The sequence below is a fragment of the Pholcus phalangioides genome, unplaced genomic scaffold, assembly GCF_987345545.1.
Source record: "Pholcus phalangioides strain wild (caught in Gottingen) unplaced genomic scaffold, Ppha-v1.0 ptg000032l_1, whole genome shotgun sequence".
Taxonomy (NCBI): domain Eukaryota; kingdom Metazoa; phylum Arthropoda; class Arachnida; order Araneae; family Pholcidae; genus Pholcus; species Pholcus phalangioides.
In genome coordinates this window covers 5,462,580-5,485,972 of record NW_028301622.1, presented here as the reverse complement: position 1 = coordinate 5,485,972, position 23,393 = coordinate 5,462,580, and the positions used below count along the sequence as shown (strand labels likewise).

Genomic DNA, 23,393 nt, shown 5'->3' with positions numbered 1-23,393 from the left:
TATTCTTAGGGCGCTCATCCGGCAAACGAGAGGACGTGGGTTCGATTTCCAGCGAGGGCAGTTGAATTTTCTTCCAATTACTTTTAGGCCTGGGTTGATGTCGGATGCAACTGGTAACTGAATTTTCTTCCTTTCCTGAATTCGGCTTCGCATATCAGCCAGCTGTTGAAAACGTTCGTAAACCCCTATTTAACGAATTAAAACCTTGAGAGAGATATAGGGAATATTTTTTGAACTATATATCAAAAAAAATTTTTTTTTCTCATTTGTCGTCACCCAAAACCACAATCCGAAGATTTGACCTTCAGCCCTTCTTTAGTAGGGTGACCATACGTCCACTATTTCCCGGGACAGTCCCGGATTTTGCTTTTTTTTTTCTGGCCCGACCTTTTTTACAAAAATGTCCCGGTTTTCACGTATTTTCCAATGATTGGAACTTGATTTTTTTATTCTTCATTTTATTCTTTAAATCAGTGCTTCCCAAAGTGGACAGTATCACCTTCTGGGGGTGATAAAAGCTACGGCTATAGCTTGGGACCCTTTTGTTTTTCTTGAGATGGGGGCGGAGTGAAAAGGTTGTGCAACCCCGCTATATACGACAATTATTCCTCCCCCTTCTCTGAAAGTTTTTTCCCCAGATTATCTGGGGTGGTTTCGGTCCCGTCCACCTTAATGCGTCTATTATCATACTGTGCCACGGCCGACAAGACATTCATGTGTCTTGCTTAACAATAATTATTTAGTGGGCTATGACTAGGGTGGCCACACGCCCCGCATTTTCACGTAATCTCACCGTCCCGGTTTTTCCACATATTTTCAACGACACCTACTTAAATTTTTATTCTTTATTGAAGTCGAGGATTTAAGATTTAAATTACTTTAGAACTCAAACTATACTACGATAACCAGGCCCGTCATTTGGGGGGGGGGAGGGTCAGGGACGCCGTTGTCCCCCCTGGCTTTTGAAAATACACTAAAAATGGTATATATATATATAAAATTATAAGTACATTGAGTATATGTTCTTTGCCCCCCTCCCTGGAAAAAGTTGAATTGACGGCCCTGAGACGATAATTACAACCACGAATATTCATTTCATATATTTGCCGTGGAATTCATTTCAATACGCTGCAATACCCACTATTGGCAAGTTTTACAGTGATTTATACAATATCTGGCAACTTTTCTCACCTATGGCATCATTTCTTGCAGTGATTGTCAATGTCGTAATTTTTCCGTATTTTGCTCGAGGAAATATGGTCAGTCTGGCTTTCACCGTACATGTGTAGCTGGTAGTTTGAAAAAAGGGAATTTTCCCTTTTTTCCTCTCTTAATTATGACAACCCCCAAAGCAACAGAGGTGTTGCAACAGAGACGAACAACTCTTTGGTGTTTCTTTCGGACCGTGAGAGCGATTTCCGCCAAATAAACAGAACTCGTTTCATCCAAATGGTATATTATCACGCCAATGATGCCACTGTATTAACAAACATCGAGAAGCAAAGCCATATTAAGAAGTGTCTTTACTACTACTTTGTCGAGAAGAATCAGTATCTCCAAACTGAAATCTTATACTGTTCATCATGTTTGAAGAGATTCTCGCCTGTTTGAGCTCTTTATCGCCTTTTGCTAGTACGTATGTTTTTTAAAGGCTATTTCGTGGGAAATCATTTTTAATTAGCAATTATTTTTTAAAATACAGTAAAACCTCTCTTTTGTGGACACCGACGGGACAGAAAAATTCGTCCGTAAAAGAGGGGTGATCGTTAATCAGGGGTTTAAATGCATACTTTTATTACACAACTAGAAATTATTATTTGGACATAAAAGAGGGGTGACCGCATCTGAGGGGTGTCCGTTAAGAGGAGTTCTACTGTAATCAGCTATTGCTTTTTGAATTTCAATTGCAAAAAGTGCTTTTTTAGATATTATACAGCAGTAAATTCGAGATCGCGCACAATAACAAGATAAATATAATAAATAAATTGCCATTATCACAACCAATTGCAATTTTGTAGTTTTTATATGATATTATTTATTATTATTAAAAACCTACGTAGTACCGTCTATCCAAATTGTAATATTTACGCGTTATAGGTATTATCACTTGCGCATTTCCAGTTTTCATGTGTTTGAAAATAATTTTTGAATATTCTCGTTAAAAAATTAGTTTAATATAAGTAAATTAAAACCCATGTTTTGCGGAAAACGGTAGGCCAAAAGAAAAATATTCGTCCGTAAAAGAGGACTGACCGCATCTGAGTAGTGCCCGTTGAGGGGGGGGGGTTACTGTATTTGTTCTCAGCGGTTACTATTACAGTAAAACCTCTCTTTTACGGACACCAACGGGACAAAAAAAAATTCATCCGTAAAAGAGGGGTGACCGCGAATCATGGGGTTTGAAATGCACACTTTTGTTATACAATGGGAAATTATTATTTGGCCGCAAAAGTACGTTTTACTGTGTTTATAATTTTTTTTTTTAAATTTTTCTAAACATATTTTTAAGATATTAATTCGAAAGTTAAATCTTGAAGATGAAAATATTTATTATGGCATCTCTTTCAGAACATTCTCAAGAAAAATTTCCAAATACATTAAGACCCCTCTTTTGTGGACATCTGCGGTACAAAAAAATTGGTCCGTTAAAGAGGGGGAGGGGGTGAGCGTTAATCAGGAGTTTGGAAAGCACAGTTTTATTATATACGGAGAAATTATTATTTGTCCGTGATATAGAGGGCTGTTCGTTAAGAAAAGTTTTACTGTGTTTTCTCGAGAATATTATTACCAAGAATTTATATTACTAAACACCTACGTAGTACCGTCGATCCAAATTGTAATATTTAGGCATTATGGATATTATAAAATACGCATTTTCAGTTTCCATTTGTTTGTAAATCAGTTTTAAATGTTCTCGTTCTCTTTGTTTTCTCTGATAATTAATAATAATGTTTTCCCTGCTCCCCCCCCTCCGATTATATGAGCTTCGATTAACCGAGTTTCGGCTTATCCGAGGTACTTTTCATCATTTAAAAAACTTTGGTGCAACAAATGACGTGCTAAACGCCTAGTATCGCGACTATCACGTGAAGAGCATGCCGCGGTGTGTAAAAGAGGGGGTTGGAGGTTTCACTCTGGAAATGGGCGATATCGCTCTTGGTGAAAGATACTCGAACGATCGGGGACGGGGGGCGCCGTAGAAGCAACAGATACACTTTAGATCAAAAGGATCACACTCTCCCCCCCCCCCCAACAAATTATTGAAGACTCGTACAGTAAAACCCCTCTTAACTGTCACCTCTCTTTTGAACGTGGGTTCGATTCCCCGCAAATGCAGTTGAATGTTTCTCTCTTTCAAAAAATTCATCTTCGCAACAACCAGTTGTTAAAAACCTTCATTCAAATTATAATTTCCCATTGTATAACAAAAGTGTGCAACTGAAAGAAATAGTAAAGAATGAATGAAATGCAAAGTTAATGAAAGAAATAGTAAAGAATGAATGAAATGCAAACTTAATGAAAGAAATAGTAAAGAATGAATGAAATGCAAACTTAATGAAAGAAATAGTAAAGAATGAATGAATGAATATAAATGATGAAATTCCCATTTCAAACCCCTGATTAACGGTCACCCCTATTTTACGGACGAATTGTTTTGTTCTCCGTCGGTGTCCGTAAAAGAGAGGTTTTACTGTATTTACATGTTCTGAAATTATTTCTTTGTTTAAAAATATCAGTTTTCTTAAAATTATTTCTTTCATTGCACATGAATTTATACTTATAACAAATCGTTTTCATTCACATGCATTTTCATTCATTCTTTACTATTTCTTTCATTAAGTTTGCATTTCATTCATTCTTTACTATTTCTTTCATTAAGTTTGCATTTCATTCATTCTTTACTATTTCTTTCATTAACTTTGCATTTCATTCATTCTTTACTATTTCTTTCATTAAGTTTGCATTTCATTCATTCTTTACTATTTCTTTCATTAACTTTGCATTTCATTCATTCTTTACTATTTCTTTCATTAAGTTTGCATTTCATTCATTCTTTACTATTTCTTTCATTAAGTTTGCATTTCATTAATTCTAAAAGTTTTCTTTCATTAAGTTTGCATTTCATTAATTCTAAAAGTTTTCTTTCATTAAGTTTGCATTTCATTCATTCTGAAACTTTTCTTTTATTAAGTTTGCATTTCATTCATTCAGAAACTTTTCTCTCATTAAGTCTTTCATTAAGTTTGCATTTCATTCATTCCGAAACTTTTCTTTCATTAAGTCTTTCATTAAGTTTGCATTTCATTCATTCCGAAACTTTTCTCTCATTAAGTCTTTCATTAAGTTTGCATTTCATTCATTCCGAAACTTTTCTTTCATTAAGTCTTTCATTAAGTTTGCATTTCATTCATTCCGAAACTTTTCTTTCATTAAGTCTTTCATTAAGTTTGCATTTCATTTATTCTGAAACTTTTTTTCATTAAGTTTGCATTTCATTAATTCTGAAACTTTTCTATCATTAAATAAGCGTTTTCATTTATTCTGAATTCATTCCTTTCATTCAATATATATAAATTTCTATCCCTCCATTCAATATGTATTTTCATACATTTTTTAAAGTAATATACATGAGTAAAAATTAATATTTAATGAAAAAAAAGATTTAGATTTAATGATAACTGGATGAAAGAAATGAATCGGAATTAATGAGAATGATCATATTGAAATGAAATGATTCAGAATCAGTAAAAATGCATATTTTAATAAAAGAAATAAAATGCATATTGAACGAAAGAAATGGTTTAGAATTAATGAAAAAGCATGTTTAATGGAAATGTTTCAGAATCAGTAAAAAAGCATATTTAATGTAAAAAATGATTTAGAATTAATGAAAATGCTCATTTCATGAACGATGAATATTGAATGGAATAAACGATTTCATACATTTTAAATCGTTTATTCCATTCAATATTCATCGTTCATGAAATGAGCATTTTCATTAATTCTAAATCATTTTTTCATTAAATATGCTTTTTTACTGATTCTGAATCATTTCAATATGATCATTCTCATTAATTCCGATTCATTTCTTTCATCCAGTTATCATTAAATCTAAATCTTTGTTTTCATTAAATATTAATTTTTACTGATTCTGAATCATTTCCATTAAATATGAATTTTCATTCATTCTGAAACTTTTATATTCTTATTAATTTTTATATGCTTTAACTCAATGTGCTTATTCATTGATCCTAAATGATTTCATTTATTGACTATGGATTTTTACTGATTTTGAATCATTTATATTGGATACGCACATTTTCATCAATACGGAATCATTTTTCTTTCAATATGCATTTTCATTTTCCTGAATCATTTCTTTCATCAACTAAGTATTTGCATCTCATCATTGCTTCTGAATCATATCTTTCATTTAATGTGCATTTTCATTCATTCTCAATCATTTCTTCCATTGAACTTGCATTTTCATTCATTCCAAATCGGTTTTTTTCATTAAATATGCATTTTACTGATTCTAAATCTAATTCTGTTGAATACAATAGATCCTCCCTGTTAGGGGACACTTTTCTGATCCCTCGGTCCTGTGGGATAGGCATTTAATATATTTCAATCCTCGTTAGCGGACACTCTCGATAACGGACAGTAAGATCTGGCAAACCAAAATTTTTTTTCCGAACTCTAATTTATTAATTTTTGGCCATAAATGGAGAATTTATCATATTCAAGTAAGGTTATGTTTAATCTCAAGCTCGTATTGGTGAATATGATAAGTCATCGATTAATTTCTTAATTAAGTGAACATAACACGGTCCAGGAAGGTGAATTCCGATGGTAATGTTGGTTTTGTTTCTTGATACAAGTGAAGAAAGCCAACATTACAAGACTGATAATGTTCTCATGAATGTTTTTATCTAATTTAATTTAATTTTTATCCCAAAATACGTTAGTGCCATGCACGGGAAAAATAATTAATTGTTTTAATTAAAAAAAAAAGGTTATAAATTTTTCCATATTTATGAGACTTTACAAGTTTATTTGGGAATTATGAATAATTGCCGGTGAAAGTAATAAATGCAGTAATTTAATCAAACTTTTTTTTATCGAGACAATTAGTGATTATGTATAACCACCGGTGTATCATTTTCTGTAGAGCAAAACATATATTTTTACCTTTTAGGAACCCAATTTCGACAGAAGCCAAACGTCGCGCCGTATACGCTGTCGCGTTCACTGTATATCATACCTCCTCACTAGCGGACACTCCTTGTTATCAAAATTTTTGGTCCCATATGTGTCCGTTATTGAGAGGCTCTACTGTATGCATCTTCATTAATTCTGAATCATTTATTTCATAAAATAAGAATTTTCCTAAATTCCAAATAATTTCCTTTGAAAATGCATTTCATTGATTCAGGATCTTTTCTTTCATTACGTATGCATTTTCATTAATTCTGAATAATTTCATTCATTACATATGCATATTCATTAACTCTGAATAATTTTTCTCCCCATTACAAATGCATTTTAAATTAATTCTGAATCGTTCCCATTAAAATATGCATTTTCGTTAATTCTGAATCATTCCCATTAAAATATGCATTTTCATTAATTCTGAATCATTCCCATTAAAATATGCATTTTCATTAATTCTGAATCATTCCCATTAATTGCATTTTCAATGCAATAAAAATTCGATTAACCGTCACCGTCCGGACCAGGGCTGTGACGGATAACAGAAATCTCTTAATACATATGTACAGTAACATGATTTCACTGCGGGCGTGGGAGGAAAGTGAAAATAAAATCCTCTGAAAGTGAATAATGCATACATATTGTATTTAATTTTACAAAACTATCAATACATATATATATATACATATAAACTTCAATATAAGGGGTTACACAGCCCAGGCAGTGGCGATATTGAAAATAGCGTCCTTCACACATGTTGTATCTCTTCCAAAATTCATTGACAGTCATGGCATCATCAAATGAAAGCAAGCCTTCGATTAAAGCTTTTCTGTAACGTCGGTTCATATTTTCAATTATGCCCAGGTCCATAGGCTGTGTAAGTGGAGTTGTATTCGATGGGAGAAAGAGGCATGTTATTTTGCCGTCATCACTTCCGAGTTCACAAGAAGTGTGTGTTGGGCCATTGTCCATTAGCAGCAGTGTTTCCGGTGGCAACTGCTTTTCTGCCATATGAGCTCTAATTTGAGGCACGAAAACGTTGTGGAACCAGGGCCGTCTTAAGAGTATCATGGGCCCCCGGGATAATTGATTTTTCTGACGCCCTACAAAACAAATTCTCGAAAATTTCAACCAGATCTCATTTTTATGAGACCCTTCTTCGCTTGAGGGTCCCGGGCCGTGCCCGGGTGGGCCCATGCCTTAAGACGGCACTGTATGGAACCATTCTGAAAAAAAATTGTTTCGTCCATCAAAGCACTTTTTTGGGGCATAATAGTTCACAGGCAATGCGTTCACATTTAAATTTTTGAAAAACATCTTTTTTTTTTTGAATTTACCAATTACAAGCAGAAATAATCATGATTGCCGGTGGTATTTGCACAGACTATAGCAGTGATCCGATCTTTTTGGACCTTAAAACCCCGGGCTGTTTTATCCATATTTTTTTTAGACGTTGACGGATTATAGAAACTGGCAGTTAAGCGAGTCACGGTTAATCGAAGTTTTACTGTAATTCCGGATCATTTCTTTCATCAAATACGAATATTTTCTGAATCGCATGAAATCGTTTCTTTCATAGATTCCGAAAAAAGTTGCGTAACTATTTCTATTGATTTTAAATCCACTTTCAATAATTATGAAACTACTTTTTCATTAGAGAGCCATGCATTTTTACCTGCTTATGGAATATTTTGTTCAAAAATTCTCAAATTACTTCTTTCTCTGATTCGTGAAATTATAGCATGTCTTTAAATTCTACATAATTATATATATTACACAGTTTCAAAAATGTCGTCCGAGTGGCCCGTGCGCTTTATCGAACTTTCTTTTTTTTTATCGTTTTTCATCATTTTTGTATAATAGTTATTTTGTCGAAATGGTCGGCGGAAAATAATTATGTATCTATTATTATTTTATTTATTATTTATGACTCGGAGAACAAATAAAATCGCCAAGGGCAAGGAATGATCGTAGATGAAAACAATTCATCGATGATACAAGTCATTATGTATGAATGATATTGAGTGAAACGGTTTTCATTAATACTGTTATAATTTATTAGTAGATACAATGAATATACAAATTGAAGTTGACAGTTTTTTGAAAAGAAACATACAAATTAATAAATTTGGCTTAAAATATTGATATCATTTTGTGGCAAACAGGGGTGTCAGTTTTAATAAAATATATCAGTCATTATAGGGTTATTTCAGAATTACAGTGGAAAATACATGACAAGTAAGTACCAATATGTCAGATATGATATTTTAAAAATATTGTTCAATACTAGTAATGGAGAGTACGAATTCATTTTTTTTTTCATTTTGGATATCGATGGGTAGTCTATTGTATTGATTTAGGCTAAATAAATGAAGTTTTGAAATAAAATGTTTTTTATTCGGTTTTGGAATAACTAAAATTTGATTTGGTTTTCTGGGATTAATAACATTGCGTTTATTGCACTGAATTCGATTTTTGCAAACGGCAATGCAGATTTTATAGAAATAGCATCTTATCCATCAGGCATTTCTAAGGTTTGTGTAATTATTCAGTAATTAGTCATTTTTCCAATCTTTTTTGCTGATCGCATCAATGATCAGTCGAATTATCGATGCATACATGGTGTCCAGTAAGTGCTAATGCAACCTTTCTCATCAACCGTCCGTTGTGTGATTCCAGTTTGAAAAATGCCCAAAAGGCTTTCCAAAATTACTCTGCGCTAGTTTTGAGAGTGAAGATAACAGTGTATCGCAAAAAAAAGAAATCTAAATCTTTATACACAGTCCAACTGTCCTCTAACTTCTAATTAGACAGTTGTTGCCCTATATTTTCTGTGCCCAACAACAGCAAAAATTGCATGTTTCCAAGTACAAGAGCGACTGAGAAACTTGGATTCAAAAACGGGAGAAAAGTTTCGAAAGGACAGCATAAATGAGGAAAAGAAGCGTCGTCATTAGTTTTTTCTGTTCTTTCTAAACTTTTCTTCAATTTTTGAATTCAAATTCCTTGGCTAATATTGCACTTACAAAGAGAGGGTCCAAAAGTGTCATACTCAAAAAGTTATGAAAAAATTAAAGTACATTCATCTTACCCAGAAATACATTAAAAAAAAAAGTTGTAACCATGAATTATTAAAGTGTCAAAAAATTACTAAAAATTACAACAGTTGGCTACTCATCGCCTCTCGCACTACTTGGCGATATCTATAAAATTTTATTTTTTCACTCTCTAGCTCCCTTTTTAGTTTTCTGTTCAATGTTAAGCTAGGAGGAGAAAAAGAACGAAGTGACAGAGGGGAGAAAATGACAATGAGAAAGGGATGGAACACAAAATAGCCTAATGCAGTGTTTCTCAATCTATGGTCCACCGGCCACTCCGTGACGATGGCGTAGGTGGTCGCAGGCAGACTTGATAATTCAATTTCAACTAGATGGAAAATTGTTGAATTGTTGTAATTGACATTATAGGAATATCCATGTAAACTCGCAAATAAAAATTGTACCTCATCGAGGCAAATGAAGGAAATTGAGATCCTAAATACGGGATATCTCTAATTTGCAGCCCAAAAATGCAATTTACAACATATTTGCTAATTACTGCAAAAAGGGGGGATGTGAAGGCTGGAGAAATAAAAGGTAAAAGGTAGCTACAAATTAGAAGTAAACAAAAATTGGACGGAAAAAAACGTTCATATGACCCGATTACTGCAAAATACGGGAAGTCACCGGTTGTCTTTAAAAACGTTGCCATAAGTCAGCAAAATCCCCAAAGTTAAAATTTATAAAATCCCTGAAGTTAAACTTTCTGACAAATTGAGGGAATTTAACTTAACAATGTTAGATTAAAATTTGTATTTATACCCAAAATTATAATAAGTAGAGCCCGGATTATATGCACTAAAAAAGTGGCAAAATATGCACTTAAAAATGCAAAAATATGCACTTAAAAATGCAAAAATATGCACTTAAAAATGCAAAAATATGCACTTAAAAATGCAAAAATATGCACTTAAAAATGCAAAAATATGCACTTAAAAATGCAAAAATATGCACTTAAAAATGCAAAAATATGCACTTAAAAATACAAAATGTGAGTTTATAATGCCAAAATATGCACTGAAAATCCCAAAATATTCATTAAACACACCAGAATAGGACTAGAAATCTTGGAAAGATCAAAAATTCTGAAATATGTACAAAAAAATGAGAAAATATGCATTAAAAAAATAACCGTACAAAAAAAGATGTGTTTTTGAAAAGCCTTTTCTATTTCTTAGTGCATATATATTCATTAACAAAAAAATATCCCCTTATATATATATATATATATATACTAGCTATAATACCCGCAGGGGTGGGAACTCTGCGCCAATTGCGCCGCACTGCGCCAAAACTAATATCTTGCGCCATCCTGCTCCAATAGCGTATTTTCGCATTTTTCTGCGCCAAATAGCGAATTTTGCTTCAGTATGCCCGGAATTTCGGAAAGGACGCCAAAAAAATTTTGTTCCTGCTAGCCACGAAACGTTTCTTTACGAGAGAGAAGAGCGTGTTTTATTCCACTATACTTAAACTATTGACCCCTGATCGGGCTTTCCATCGCGAAACCCCGATATTGTCCGTGATCGTGGAACTGAAGATGGCTTGCAATGCCTTTCAGCTTTAAAGTGCAAATTCGAGTGTTTCCGTTTAAAAAAAAAAGTCGTCACTGGAAGCAGCAGAAATTACTGTAGTCGATTGTCATTGTGTTAAATCCCGATGTTTCGTGAAAAAAATTTTCATTCAGGGAGTAAAAAGCGCATGTCTGCCAAATTACGGATGTTAGTTTAGAAACTTTGCCGAATAACGAGCGTTAAATCGCTAATTTTGCCGAATAACGAGCGTTAAATCGCTAATTTTGCCGAATAACGAGCGTCAAATCGTCAATATCGCCAAATAACGAGCGTTAAATCGTCAATCTCGCCAAATAGCGAGTGTCAGATCGCCAATCTCGCCAGATAATGAGTGCTGAATCGCCAAACTTCGAGTTGATTGTTCCGAAATTCTCTCCCATTTTGCAACAACTTCTTTCCAAGTATAAAAAAATTAGAAACTTATAAAATTTTTTTAGCTCATTTGAAGTGCTGCTGTTCAAGGCAGCAAATAGTGCCCACAGTAAGCAAAAATCATCTTAAATAGACGGTGCAAAAAATTTTATGATAGCCGCTCTTTCAAACAAGGTGTCAAAAGCCTAAAACAGAAAAATCAAGCTGACGAAAAGATGTTTGATAACAAAAGACAGTGCAGTTTATTTTGAAAAGGGTTGAGGGTTAACGAAAATATTCTTGTTAATTTCACTGTTCCAATTTATAAATATCTGCTCCGAATCTCATATTTTGCTGCTCCAAATCCAGAATTTGCTGCTCCAAAACTGCTCCATATCCGGAATTTTGCTGCTCCAAAGCTGCTCCGAAATGGACTTAGTCACTTCCCACCCCTGTACCCGGCGCTGCCCGGGTTTTCTTCCATGAGGCTGTTTGGATCACGTGATATCTCCCTCTTTCTTTGAGGGACATGCAAACCGTGTCTAAGTTAACCAATATGACGACTTCCTGAGCGACTTCATGAAATAAACAAATCTAGATTTAAGGAAACATAGAAACGAATATATTTTTTTCCCTTTCTTTAAGGGGCGCTAGGTATTTCGATCCCCCCCCCCCCCCTGAACTTTAATTTATCCATCTGCCTGCTTCAGCTTTCAAAAATGCTTAATTGAAGCTGTGGAATTTCTTCGATGTACTTTACGGGCCCATAATTCATTTTAAAACATCCTAAACTATGAATTAATGCAGTTGAATATCAAAAGACAATACGGAGACATTAATTTTCATGCTTGAGAAGATATAAATAAAAAGTTGAAATCAATGTTATTGCATGAATGTCTAACTCAAAAGTAGGCCCGGCTAATTACTTCATTTTTAATCTCCTGGGCTTCGTATATCTATCTCTAAGCGAACTCAATATTTCAAAAATCGAGGATTAAATACAATTTTTAAAATTATTGATGGGGCGGAAAAGCCCACCAAATTTCCGCATTTCTATAGTAAAATCGGCAATTTTTACACTGATTTCTATGAGGATCACCCTTTTCCTGACTCTCAAAGCGATGCTGATGATGATTATGACGTCTATTCAAAAAGCCTCATTACTGAGAGTATATTGAAAATGTGGCAAACCATTATAAAGGCATAAACTATTATACATATACTAACAGGATTAAAGAAGTGACAAACCGTTGTAAAGGCATACACACGTCTGAAACGCATTGCTAGGGAAACACGGTAACCAAAGTAAACGTTCGGAAAGTGATTGTTGAGGCCCAAAAACCATTGTTGCCGGACAGTTTTTGCCCATTTGGGGCATTTGCCCTGGTCTGACGAAATTTTAAAGTAGCCTATCGTTCCAGTCGGGTCCCATTTGGTATATATGCAAAATTTGGTGACGATCGATCTAAAATTGTAGATTTGTATAGAGAACATACACACACACAGAAAATCAATTTTATATATATAGATATACCGCACATGCAAATAACTTTACATATTTTTTATTCAGGCATTTTTCAATTTTTAGTTTGTTTTAGCTGCTCACACACAATAACGAAAATACTAGTAAGAAAAGAATTTCTAAAAAAAATTTAACACTTTGACACATCATCTATAAATACTCTTACAATAAAACAGTTAGTATTCGTAAAATACTTTATAAATATGTATTAATTCACTGAATTTCACCTGCGGGGGGAAAAAACGATGTTATGAAAATATTATGAACAATACTTATTTGAAAAATTATAAAAAAAAATTTGAGTGAGCTTATAAATAAACCTTGAAAAATATGTACTTATACAGAAAATTCTTTGATTTTATGCCTTTATATGCTTTAATGCTAAAAAAGGCCAAAATATGCAAAGGCATATGCACATATGATTCGGGGCTCTAGTTATAAATATGCTGTTTATTAATGATTTTAGTGAACATTATAAATTCAAATAAATTGAGAACATTCGGGACAAACGTATAAAAAGGAATTCAGAACCACTTACTAAAAATACAGAAATGTTCCGTAATACGGGACGCAAGTGATCCGTCGAATTGTCTCAGATATTTTACTAATCCTTGGGTTCAGAAAGGTTGATTAACACTGGCATAATGCTTAGAAACCTTTTTTCAAGTTTAGCGCTTTCGTGCGCATGTTTCCTTTTCTTCCAGCTTCTCACCGACTTTCTTCAATGACGTAACTAAAACTCTATGGTTGTGGGATTTTTTTGTCATTCTTGGCCTCTGTTGGCGTTCCAAATATTAATACCAATTTTTTTTTGAGTGACCCATAATAATTCCGCCAGATGGTTTTATATTTCTGTGCATATTCTAACGAGTAGAATTAGTGGTAATTTTTCCGAAACTTTTGACGATGACACCTTTGGACACTTTCCTTGTTAGGAACATTGGGATTTCTTCTGTTGCCCTAAGGAGATTTCTTATTTCGTGACACACTGTATTTTACTCTCAAAACTAGCACAGGGTAATTTTGAACGCCTTTTGAGCATTTCTTAAACTGCAATCATACCTCTACGACGGAGGTTATGAGACGAAATCCGTATTAGCACTTACAGCACACCCTGTATAATGACCTATTATGATTGTTATACAATTTTTGTTTTAGTTTTGAAATGGATGGCGGGTGCAGCTGGAATCACGTCACTGGTCCTCGGAGGAATTTCCTTGGCTGCTGCAGTGCTAGGATTCAGTTCCGCTGGAGTAGTTGCTGGTTCAATTGCGGCTTGGATACAAAGTGTCGTCTATGGTGGTGCAGTAGCTTCTGGCAGCGCATTCGCCGCTATGCAGAGCGTTGGGGCTGCAGGTTTGGCAACAGGCACCTGCGTTAAGATCGGTGTGGCCTGTGCAGCTGGGTCAGCTATGTTGGCTGCACTTTAAGTGAAGCAGCGATGCGTGGAACAATCGTGACATCATAATTAAAGCTTCGGCTCAGACCGAATTCCGATGTCAACGGATATTTTCAAATAAAAATTTTTGATTGATGTGAAATTATTTGCGAGTTTTTCTGTTCTTATGTATCACGAATATTTAGATAACAGATCGGTAGTTTCCAACCTGTGGTTCGCGTAAGTGATGAGCCGTTCAGGGCAAAATGCCGGCGGAAAAAAGAGTAAAGTAATTGTCACAACTGGTCCCGACGTAAGTCTAATTGACGGCCTATAGATCTTCTCAGTAATTGTGCGTCTCTGGTGACCAAAGGAGACAGAAATTTGGAACTAAATATTTTTATATTAAGAAAAATTGAAATAATATACATCTTTATATGCTTTACTTTTCACTCTCTTTTAAATCAGGGATCTTCAACCTGTTGCTCACGAGCACCGTTGTGCCTGTTGAAGCATCAGGAGTGCTCGATGCTTGTGCCCGATTCGGAAGTTGTTTAAGACCTGTGGATGTTCAGCAAAAGTTTTATCTTGGAGGTTTGGATTTTTAAATTAGTTATACAGGGTGATTCGGAAAAGATGGGAAAAACTTTAATAGGTGATAGTACACACCAAATACAAACAATTGTCATCAAAGAATGCATGCTCTAACGTGAAACGGTTGTTCCGCAAACGTTAAAACGGCGTTCCTGTTCAAATTTATCGGGAGAAGAAGAACACTATGCATGCAAATGTAACCTGGGGAAGAAGAAGAAACAGTATGCAAATCTGCGTCATAGTCAATAAATGGCGCAGACGCCCGTCTAATGAAGTTATTCCAGCGTGCAACCGTTCTAACAGTTGTAACGCGCTGGATAATGGCGCACTTTAGTAATACTGAAAAAGCAGACATGCATTTCAGTATGAAAATACTTAGCGTATTTCCCCAGGTTACATTTGCATGCATAGTGTTCTGCTCTCTCGATAAATTTCAACAGGAATGGCGTTTTAACGTTTGTGGAGCGGCCGTTTGCGTTTCATGTTAGGCAATGCATTCTTTGATGGCAGTCATGGCCCCCACATAGGGGGGTGGGGCTGACAGGGCTCTAGCCCTGGGGCCCGGGACGGTTATCATCATTTTTTTACTTTTTCATGCTATAAATTAACTACAGAAGGGGCCCGTTAAAAGTCTGACCGAGGGGCCCACAAAAGATGCCAGCCTAGGGGCCCCGCTACAGGATGTGGGGGCCATGATGGCAGTTGTTTGTATTGGTGTGTACTTACCACCTCTTAAATTTTTTCTCATCTTTCCTGAATCTCCCTGTATAGGTGCTTAAAACGAAAGAAATAAAAAGTTTCAAAATCTACTTCTCCAATAAGAAATTCGTATGTACAGTATTGTTCCATGTAGAGTGTTGTTCTGGTAAAGAATTAATTTCGTATAATACAGTGCCTAGAAGAAAAAGTAACACATTTTACTGCACCTACTGTGCAAGCTTCAGAAAGAAAGGTTATGATCAGCGGCCCTTTGTGTAATGTGGTTCTGCCCCATAAGGTTCAGCAACGAAATGTCGTCTACTTAATATTTTATCATACTTGATGGCCATATTTATTGATCAATTGATGTTTTATAATCTAAAGACGATGGCACGCTCTAGAACAGTGTTTCCTAAAGTGGGCAATATCGCCCTCTGGGGGTGATGAAAGTGTCTAAGTTTGCGGTAGAAGCTTTGGGTTTTGTATGGGATCCTATGGGTTTGCATGAGCTGGAGGCGATGGGGAAAATTTTTTTTGAAGAAGGGGGGCGATGGAACGAAAAGTTTTAGAAACTATGCTCTAGAACAGAGGTTCTCAACCGGTGCTCCGCGGCTACTCGAGAAAAATAATATAAATCAGTAAATTTGATAGATAAATAAATAAAAGGCCTAGAAGGTTCTGCCATAAAACTTATGTACAAAAAAGGTCTCCTCGAGTCAAACAGGGCTCCGCAATAGAAATTATGTACTGGATAAGGGCCATTCAAGTATGACGTAAGCAGATTTTTAGCCATTTTTGACCCCCCCGTTGCCAGCAAAATACTGACACCCCCCCCCCCCCCCGTCAGCAAAATTTCGTCAGTGGCTTAGAATATTTCATATCTTCAAAAAGAGTGGTTGATGACGTAAGCAACCTTCAAACCACCCCTCCCTTTGTCATCAAAAGTCAGCAAATCCAATACCCCCCCGCCCTCGCGATGCTGACGTAATACTGGAATGACCCCATAGGGCACCCGAGTCAAAAAAGGTTGAGAACCGCTGCTCTAGAACATAGTTTCCCAACCTTTTTTGTCCCATCGCCCCTTCTTCAGAATTTCTTTTCTTCCATCGCCCCCCCCAAAGCAATCTAACCTATAGGGTCTCATGCTATACCCGTAGCTTCTACCGCCCCCAAGGGAGTGCTAATGCCCACGTTGGGAATCACTGCTCTAGAATGACGATAGCAAAATATTTTCGTCTGAAACTGACAAATTAGTCGAAAGACAAACAAACAAACAAACAAACAAACAAACAAAAAAAAAACGAAGTATACAAACATACACAAACATACTAAATCCACTCGAGAGCCTACCCACATGTCCCCTGACATCCTGAAGCACGGCTCCTACTCTGGTATCTTTGCGGACTCCCAAGCCAGACTTTTTTCGAGCCTTTTCATAATGAATTCATAGCGTAAAAAAACAAAAAATGATAGTAATTGCTCCAATCCCCAGTGCTGGGGCCTAGTCAGCCCCACCCTTGTAGGGGGCTATGCCTATCGAACTTGTTACAGTAGTGTCTGAAAAAAAATTAACTGTTAGAGAAAGTTAAATTTTTTTTTGCAAAAATTAATAACTCTTAATTAAAAATTTTGGAAAGAAATATGGGTTTTCGAAGTGAGAGGGGGGGGGGGGTTGGGTTGGTTGTACTTGTAACTCCATAGTGCTCTTCTGAACTTGAGTAGAAAAGGTGCTCGCGACACGAGAAAGATTGAAGATCCCTGTATTAATTTAAAATACTTTTTGAAGTTCAGTAACTCAGATATTCTTCTCTGGAAGAGATTCGGGATTCGAACCAAAGCATCTTGCCCTCTTGCAAACTGGGCAAGCATGCTACTATCTACCGACTGGAGACACACGACCCTTTCTTTCTCTCAAACCGTGCAAGACTCCAGTCAATCGCCATGCGCGATTTACTACTGATTGAATTATGCCGGAATTGTATGTGTATCTAACAGTCTGAGTGCGTATATATAATGTTGTGCGTGAATTTTTCGGAGTGACATAATATATTACAAATTCTGAGTGAAGTGTGAGGTTTTAAATATTTGTATTGTTGCGAGCCTGTTGCTCTGTGGCGAGACTTTGTAATGATCGGCTCGAATTCGCTCCTCGAAGTTGGGAACCGCAGAAAAGGAACTCCCTTAGTGCAAACCACCAACGATCGACCCCTCATCCTTTTCGGGAATTTGGAAAGAAATGCCATCTTGGCTCCGCCGGGACTCGATCCCATGCCCTCTTGCAAACCGGGCAAGCATGCTACCATCTACACCACTGGCGACAAGGAAAAGATGACGGAAGGCAAGGTCGTGTCTACAAAGTACTTTCACACATTATGAACCACAGTGCTGGATCATGGTGATTGAAAAGCGATATCTCAACTGCAATTACTTCCGCCATGCTGAGAATCCAGGAAAAGTCGAGTCTCGGAAACCGAAAGTTTACTCATGCCTCGTGCCGCAATGAAGAAACTGGAACTTGTTTGAAGTCCGCGGTCTCCATCCTTTGGTTTGCAGGTTGAGTGATTTTGTAGAAAATGAAGGATGGAGAATGATTAATTAGTTTCTTAAAATAATAATTAAATTTATTTACAACACGAAACATGACAAAACAAAAATCTACGTGAGCGACATGTTGCACGCTTGATGGTCCAGTCGCCAGTCTCGTGATTTTGCGCGCGACAATAGGAAGTCGTCGGCTTTACATGTGCTGCTATCTATGAGACATAATGCAAATCGAATCTCATTACACCTACTTTTGGCATCATTTCTGGCAAAAATTGACGATGTCTCGTATTGAGCTAATCCCGAAGCACAATTTCTGTATTTTACTTTGGGAAATGTGGTCAGCCCTTCTTTAGGGATTATCAACACAAAGGGGGGGGGGGGAACAATAAAAAGACACAATAAAGCCTTTCAGAACGTACGCGGGAAGATTCAATGGCCAATCAGTGTACATCAATGCCATAAGATATCGTGTTGTCCGCATGTTTACAGTTCAATAACAAAAATTAATTTACTTCAAGAGACACGGAAAGGATGATGGAAGGCAGGATCGTGTCTCCAGTGGTGTAGATGGTAGCATGCTTGCCCGGTTTGCAAGGTGGGCTTGGGTTCGAGTTCCGGTGGAGACAAGATGACTTTTCTTTCCGAGTTCACCTCGGCATAATATCCAAAAAATATGTGTTTCCTTGAATTCTAAGATTGTTAATATAAATAATTCTAACGTTTTTTATTTCAATAATTCTGAAATGACTTCCATTAAAGCTGAGGAACGATTTCGCATCAATTCTAAAGTTATTTCTCTCATTAGTTCTGAAATGTTTTGTAATTTTTAAACAACGGTACCTCTTTCATCATTTTACGTTTTACCTCAATACGTCTCTTTTTATTGAGGTTTTTTTTTTAAAATCATTTTTTTATAAGTTCTGTAACTATAAGCTTTTATTTTCCCGCGCGCCACCGTAAAAAAAAGCTTCGAGGGGCCACATACGGCCCACGGGCCAGACGTTGAAGATCCCCTGTTCTAAAGCTTCTGAAAAAACTTGGCATACATGAAAGAGAAAAATAAAAGAACGAAAAAACACACAATTGATGTAACGAGATAAAAAGAAATTACAAAAAAAAAATACTTATTCAAACTGATAACGAAAAACAAAACTGCAAATGAATATTTAAAACACACAAAACTGAAATTCATAAACATATTTTAATAAATTATTTAATAAGAGTCATAAAAAAAATGCAAAAATACTCTATACTTATAACAGCTTCTCAACTTGCCTACATGGTTTATAGAAAAAAAAGTACATACAGTAAAACCTCGAAAAGTCGTTGCTTAAGTTTCCGGGAAATTGTGACTGTTTCAGCGGAGAGTGACAGCTTGGGGCCTGTTTACACACATTAAGTGATTGAGTAGGTAACTAAATTTTAAATTAGCGATTGATCAGAAAAGTGTCCACACGATAAGTGATTAAGCAGATGCTGATTGGATAATTTTTATGGAGGCTAAGCGCAACTACAGCATGAACATTGAGCCATTACCTCCTAGATAATGGTAGCGCCTACTCAAAGTGGGAAGGGGGAGGTTTTTTAAGCTTACAGCTCTCACTACCAATGATATCAAGCTGACCATATTTGATCGAGAAATATACGTGAAATTGGGCTTCGAAATACGGGACATTGCCGATAATCGCCAAAAATGATGCCAAAGTAAGCAAAGTCGCAAACTCATGCTAAAATCACATAAAATTCACCAATCGAAGAAAATGAAGCACCACTTCGAATTGCAGAGAACTATTTTATTTATTTATACAATATTGTTTGGCCGAGGCCTACACAAGAGGATGCGGAATTATATATGGCAAAAGTGTCGATTGATGGTACGAGAAAATTCAGAGATCGTAGGGCAATCTACAATATTTGATGGTAGGTTGTTCCAGTCGATAATAGTTCTTGGGAAAAAGCTAAATTTGTGACAATCTGAAGAGGCAAAGATGGGCAGTAATTTTTTGGAATGATTGAGTCTAACAGAGAAATGTGAAGGTTGGATTAGAATATTGGATGTGTCAATATTAAAAACCCCATGGAGGAGTTTGTGAAGAAAAGTTAAACGAGAGATAAGTCGAAGAGTGGAAAGCGGTTGGATATTGAGTTGTCGCTTGAGTTCCGTTATAGAGACATGTGAAGACCAACAGTTGAAAATGAAACGAGTGGACTTATTTTGGATAGATTCTAATTTGACCATGTTGGTTTGGGTGTGGGGGTCCCAGGCCTCACAGGCATAGGAGAGGGCAGGGAGAATATATGTTTGGTAGCACAAATGACGAACATGACGAGTGGAGTATTTTAGGTTACGGCGAAAGAAAAACAGTTTTTGGAGACATTTATTAAAGATATAATCAACGTGAAGGTTCCAGCGGAGATCGGAAGAGATTATAATGCCTAGGTATTTATATTGGGAGACCTCAGAGATCAAAGATTCGTTTATAGAATAGGGGAATTCATGAGGGATTCTTTTACGGATCACTTTCATAAAAACAGTTTTTGAGAAATTGAGGGGTAATTCCCAGGTTGAGCACCATTTGGAAATAATATTAAGGTTGTGTTGGATAGATTCTTGGTCAGAAAGGTTGGACACTGTTTTATAGGTAACACAGTCATCAGCGAAGAGTCTAATGCGGCAGTTTATGGAGTCGGGTAGATCATTTATGTAAATTAAAAATAATAAAGGCGAGAGGACCGAGTCCTGGGGTGTGCCAGATTTGACATGAAGAAAAGGAGAGTTCTGGCTCTTGTACGAGACAAACTGGCGACGGTTAATAAGGAAGGCCTCCACCATTTCAGCAGTTGAACATTTAGTCCAAGGTATGAAAGTTGTAGTAGAAGTTTATTATGGGGCACCCTGTCAAATGCTTTGGAAAAATCTAGGAAAATTATGTCGGATTGGAGGTTTTTATCAATGGAGTCTGTTAAGTCATGTATGAAAAGTGTTAATTGGGTAGATACTGATAACGATGATCGAAAACCATGTTGGTTAAGGAAGAAAAAGTTAATCGAATCGAGGTGGGTACGGATATTCTTGGCAATTATGTGTTCAAAGAGCTTGCAGCAAGAGGAGGTGATTGCAATAGGTCTAAAGTTGAGAGGGTGGGAGAGCGAGCCAGATTTATGGGTAGGAATTATCTTATTAATTTTCCAGTCATTGGGTAGGTTAGAAGTATTCAGTGAGACGTTGAATATAATGAGGAGATAGTTGCAAATTTCATTGGCACTGAATTTTAGGATATGGTTGGGGATCCCATCTGGGCCAGTAGAGTGGGGTTTTAATTTTTTTAGGAGATTCAGGAGACCGGCTTTAGAAAAGGAAATGGGACAGGAGAAAAAGACGTATTGGGGGGGGGGGTGAAGGATCAGAGGAAAAAACAGAAGAGAAGGCCCGGTTAAATTCGGAGGCAAGATCGAGGGATTCGGATTTTGGCCGAAACTCTTGGTCAAGTTACTAAGCGGCCGGCCCCATCGTGAATTGGCCCGGCGTGAGGGCCGTGCCCCCCCCCCCCACAAGGAGATCGAAAATTACAAATATTTTTTAAATATATTTTCAGAAAATTAAAATATTAAAAAAAAACATTCTTATGCAATCTGTTAATTTAAATTTTTTTTCAGAATTGGTGACAAAAAATTTCTGTGGAAGAAATTCTTGCGCCCCTCCCATGACCCTCCACGAGGGTAGAGCAGACAAGGCTGTATCCCCGAGGACCAGGACAAATGCCATCATTTTTTGTATTTTCATGCTATAAATTCACTATAGAAGGGGGCCCGTGAAAAGTCTGGCTTTGGGAGGCCCACCAAAGATCCAAGCCTAGTGGCCCTGTCCCAGGATTCACTCATGATTCTGCATACACATCTTTGATTTTCGCTATCCTACACGGTGACGACCGCATAGCGTCTAGATCAGTGTTTCTTAACTTTTTTCAGCTCATGGCCCCCCTCTGCCTTCATTCAAGAGTGAGATAGTTTCTATTTTTTTTTAAAATAAATTCTGGCTCCTGGAATCCTGGCTAGGCATGGATTCAAATGGTGGATTATCATCCCTCTCAGGAGTCAAATTATATGGAAAAAACGGTCTGTGTAAAGTACGGGACGATCCAACTAACCTGCACGATAAATCGACCCTCCCAACACATCAACTGTTGCTCTGGCGGCCCTCCATACTTAGCTGGAAATAACAGCTTACATATGAAAATCATAGTACCAAATCACATATTACGCAGTCTCTTCCCTCCATTATAAACATGAAGACCCGGGCCCTGCCCACATAGACCCAAGGGTTAAGATGCCCCTGGTTCTATGGACACGGATCTCTCTGATGGATTCTCTTAAAGTAATAATATTTTTCAACCATGTTTCATTTTTAAAGCGTTTCTCTTCACAGCTCTCTATGACTCCCTTCTCCAACTGTCGTGGATCACCTTTCTTCTGATTTTTCCCGTGGCCCCCCTAGAATATCCCAGGACAGCAGGAGGGGGGGGGGCATATGGCCCCAGGTTGAGAACCACTGCTGTAGATAATCGATAAAATCAGTATAAATAGAAAGAAAAAATACACACACATTTTGAATATATAATCGTAAAAATTCGAACACATTACTTTAGCTTTTATTTTAATGGAAACCTATGCACACAGAGCGGAACGGATATTTATTTTTGATTGGAACACGTTACAACAAATAGGATTTGTTGTAGTTTCAACAAATAGGATTAAAGTCTCGATCAAATCAATGTTCCAACGGCGCCACCATCTAGTTAATCGAAAAAAAAGTACCTGAGGTATTTCCGTGGCGTACGAGGTGGTTTCGGCTTATCCACGAGCCGGATGCGTTCCTCGTAGAACTCGATGACGGTCTGGGGCCAGTGGCGGTTTGCGTAAGACGCCGGGACCATCTTGCAGGTGTCGCAACCCTTCCACTTGACGAGGAAGTTCAGCTCGTCGCCTATCTGCGTGGCTCCTATGATGCGCTGTGGATGGACACCGCGACTGAAGAGCTCGTGCGTCGCCGAACTTTTCGTGATCTTGACGCCGAAAGGACTGGTTGCGGGCCTGCCGTCTTTCCAATCGGCAGGGCTGGTGGAACCAGCTTGTTCCTTGAGGGTGATCTCGAATTCTTCGATGAGGTCCTTGCAGTCGAGGTGATCGATCGGTTCCCAGGTGTTGTCCTCGTCTGGATATCCTCTCCACTTGAGTAGGTACTCGACCCGGTCGTCTTTGTTGATGCGTTTGCTCAATATCTTTTCCACGGCAAACACTTCACCTACTATTTTTTTTCCTTCCATTTCTTATACACGTCAAAGAGCAACTGCGGATGGATTTAAGTAGCAGCAGCAGTGCAGATTCTAAATATCGATACTAAACACATTCCAGGAATCTAG

General features: G+C 36.9%; 1 protein-coding gene and 1 pseudogene across 1 annotated transcript; one reads left to right on the top strand and one right to left on the bottom strand.

Annotated features, from left to right (window-relative positions):
• The first annotated feature begins 1,479 nt into the window (after positions 1–1,479).
• Positions 1,480–14,293, top strand: LOC149066820 (interferon alpha-inducible protein 27-like protein 1). The gene is made up of 2 exons (XM_089253143.1): positions 1,480–1,632; positions 13,917–14,293. The coding sequence occupies exons 1-2, from the start codon at positions 1,584–1,586 to the stop codon at positions 14,186–14,188; spliced, it is 321 nt and encodes a 106-aa protein (XP_089109269.1). The 5' UTR covers positions 1,480–1,583; the 3' UTR covers positions 14,189–14,293.
• Positions 14,294–22,769: 8,476 nt separating this feature from the next.
• On the bottom strand, positions 22,770–23,297 carry LOC149066819 (chromobox protein homolog 1 pseudogene; annotated as a pseudogene).
• Positions 23,298–23,393: the final 96 nt, after the last annotated feature.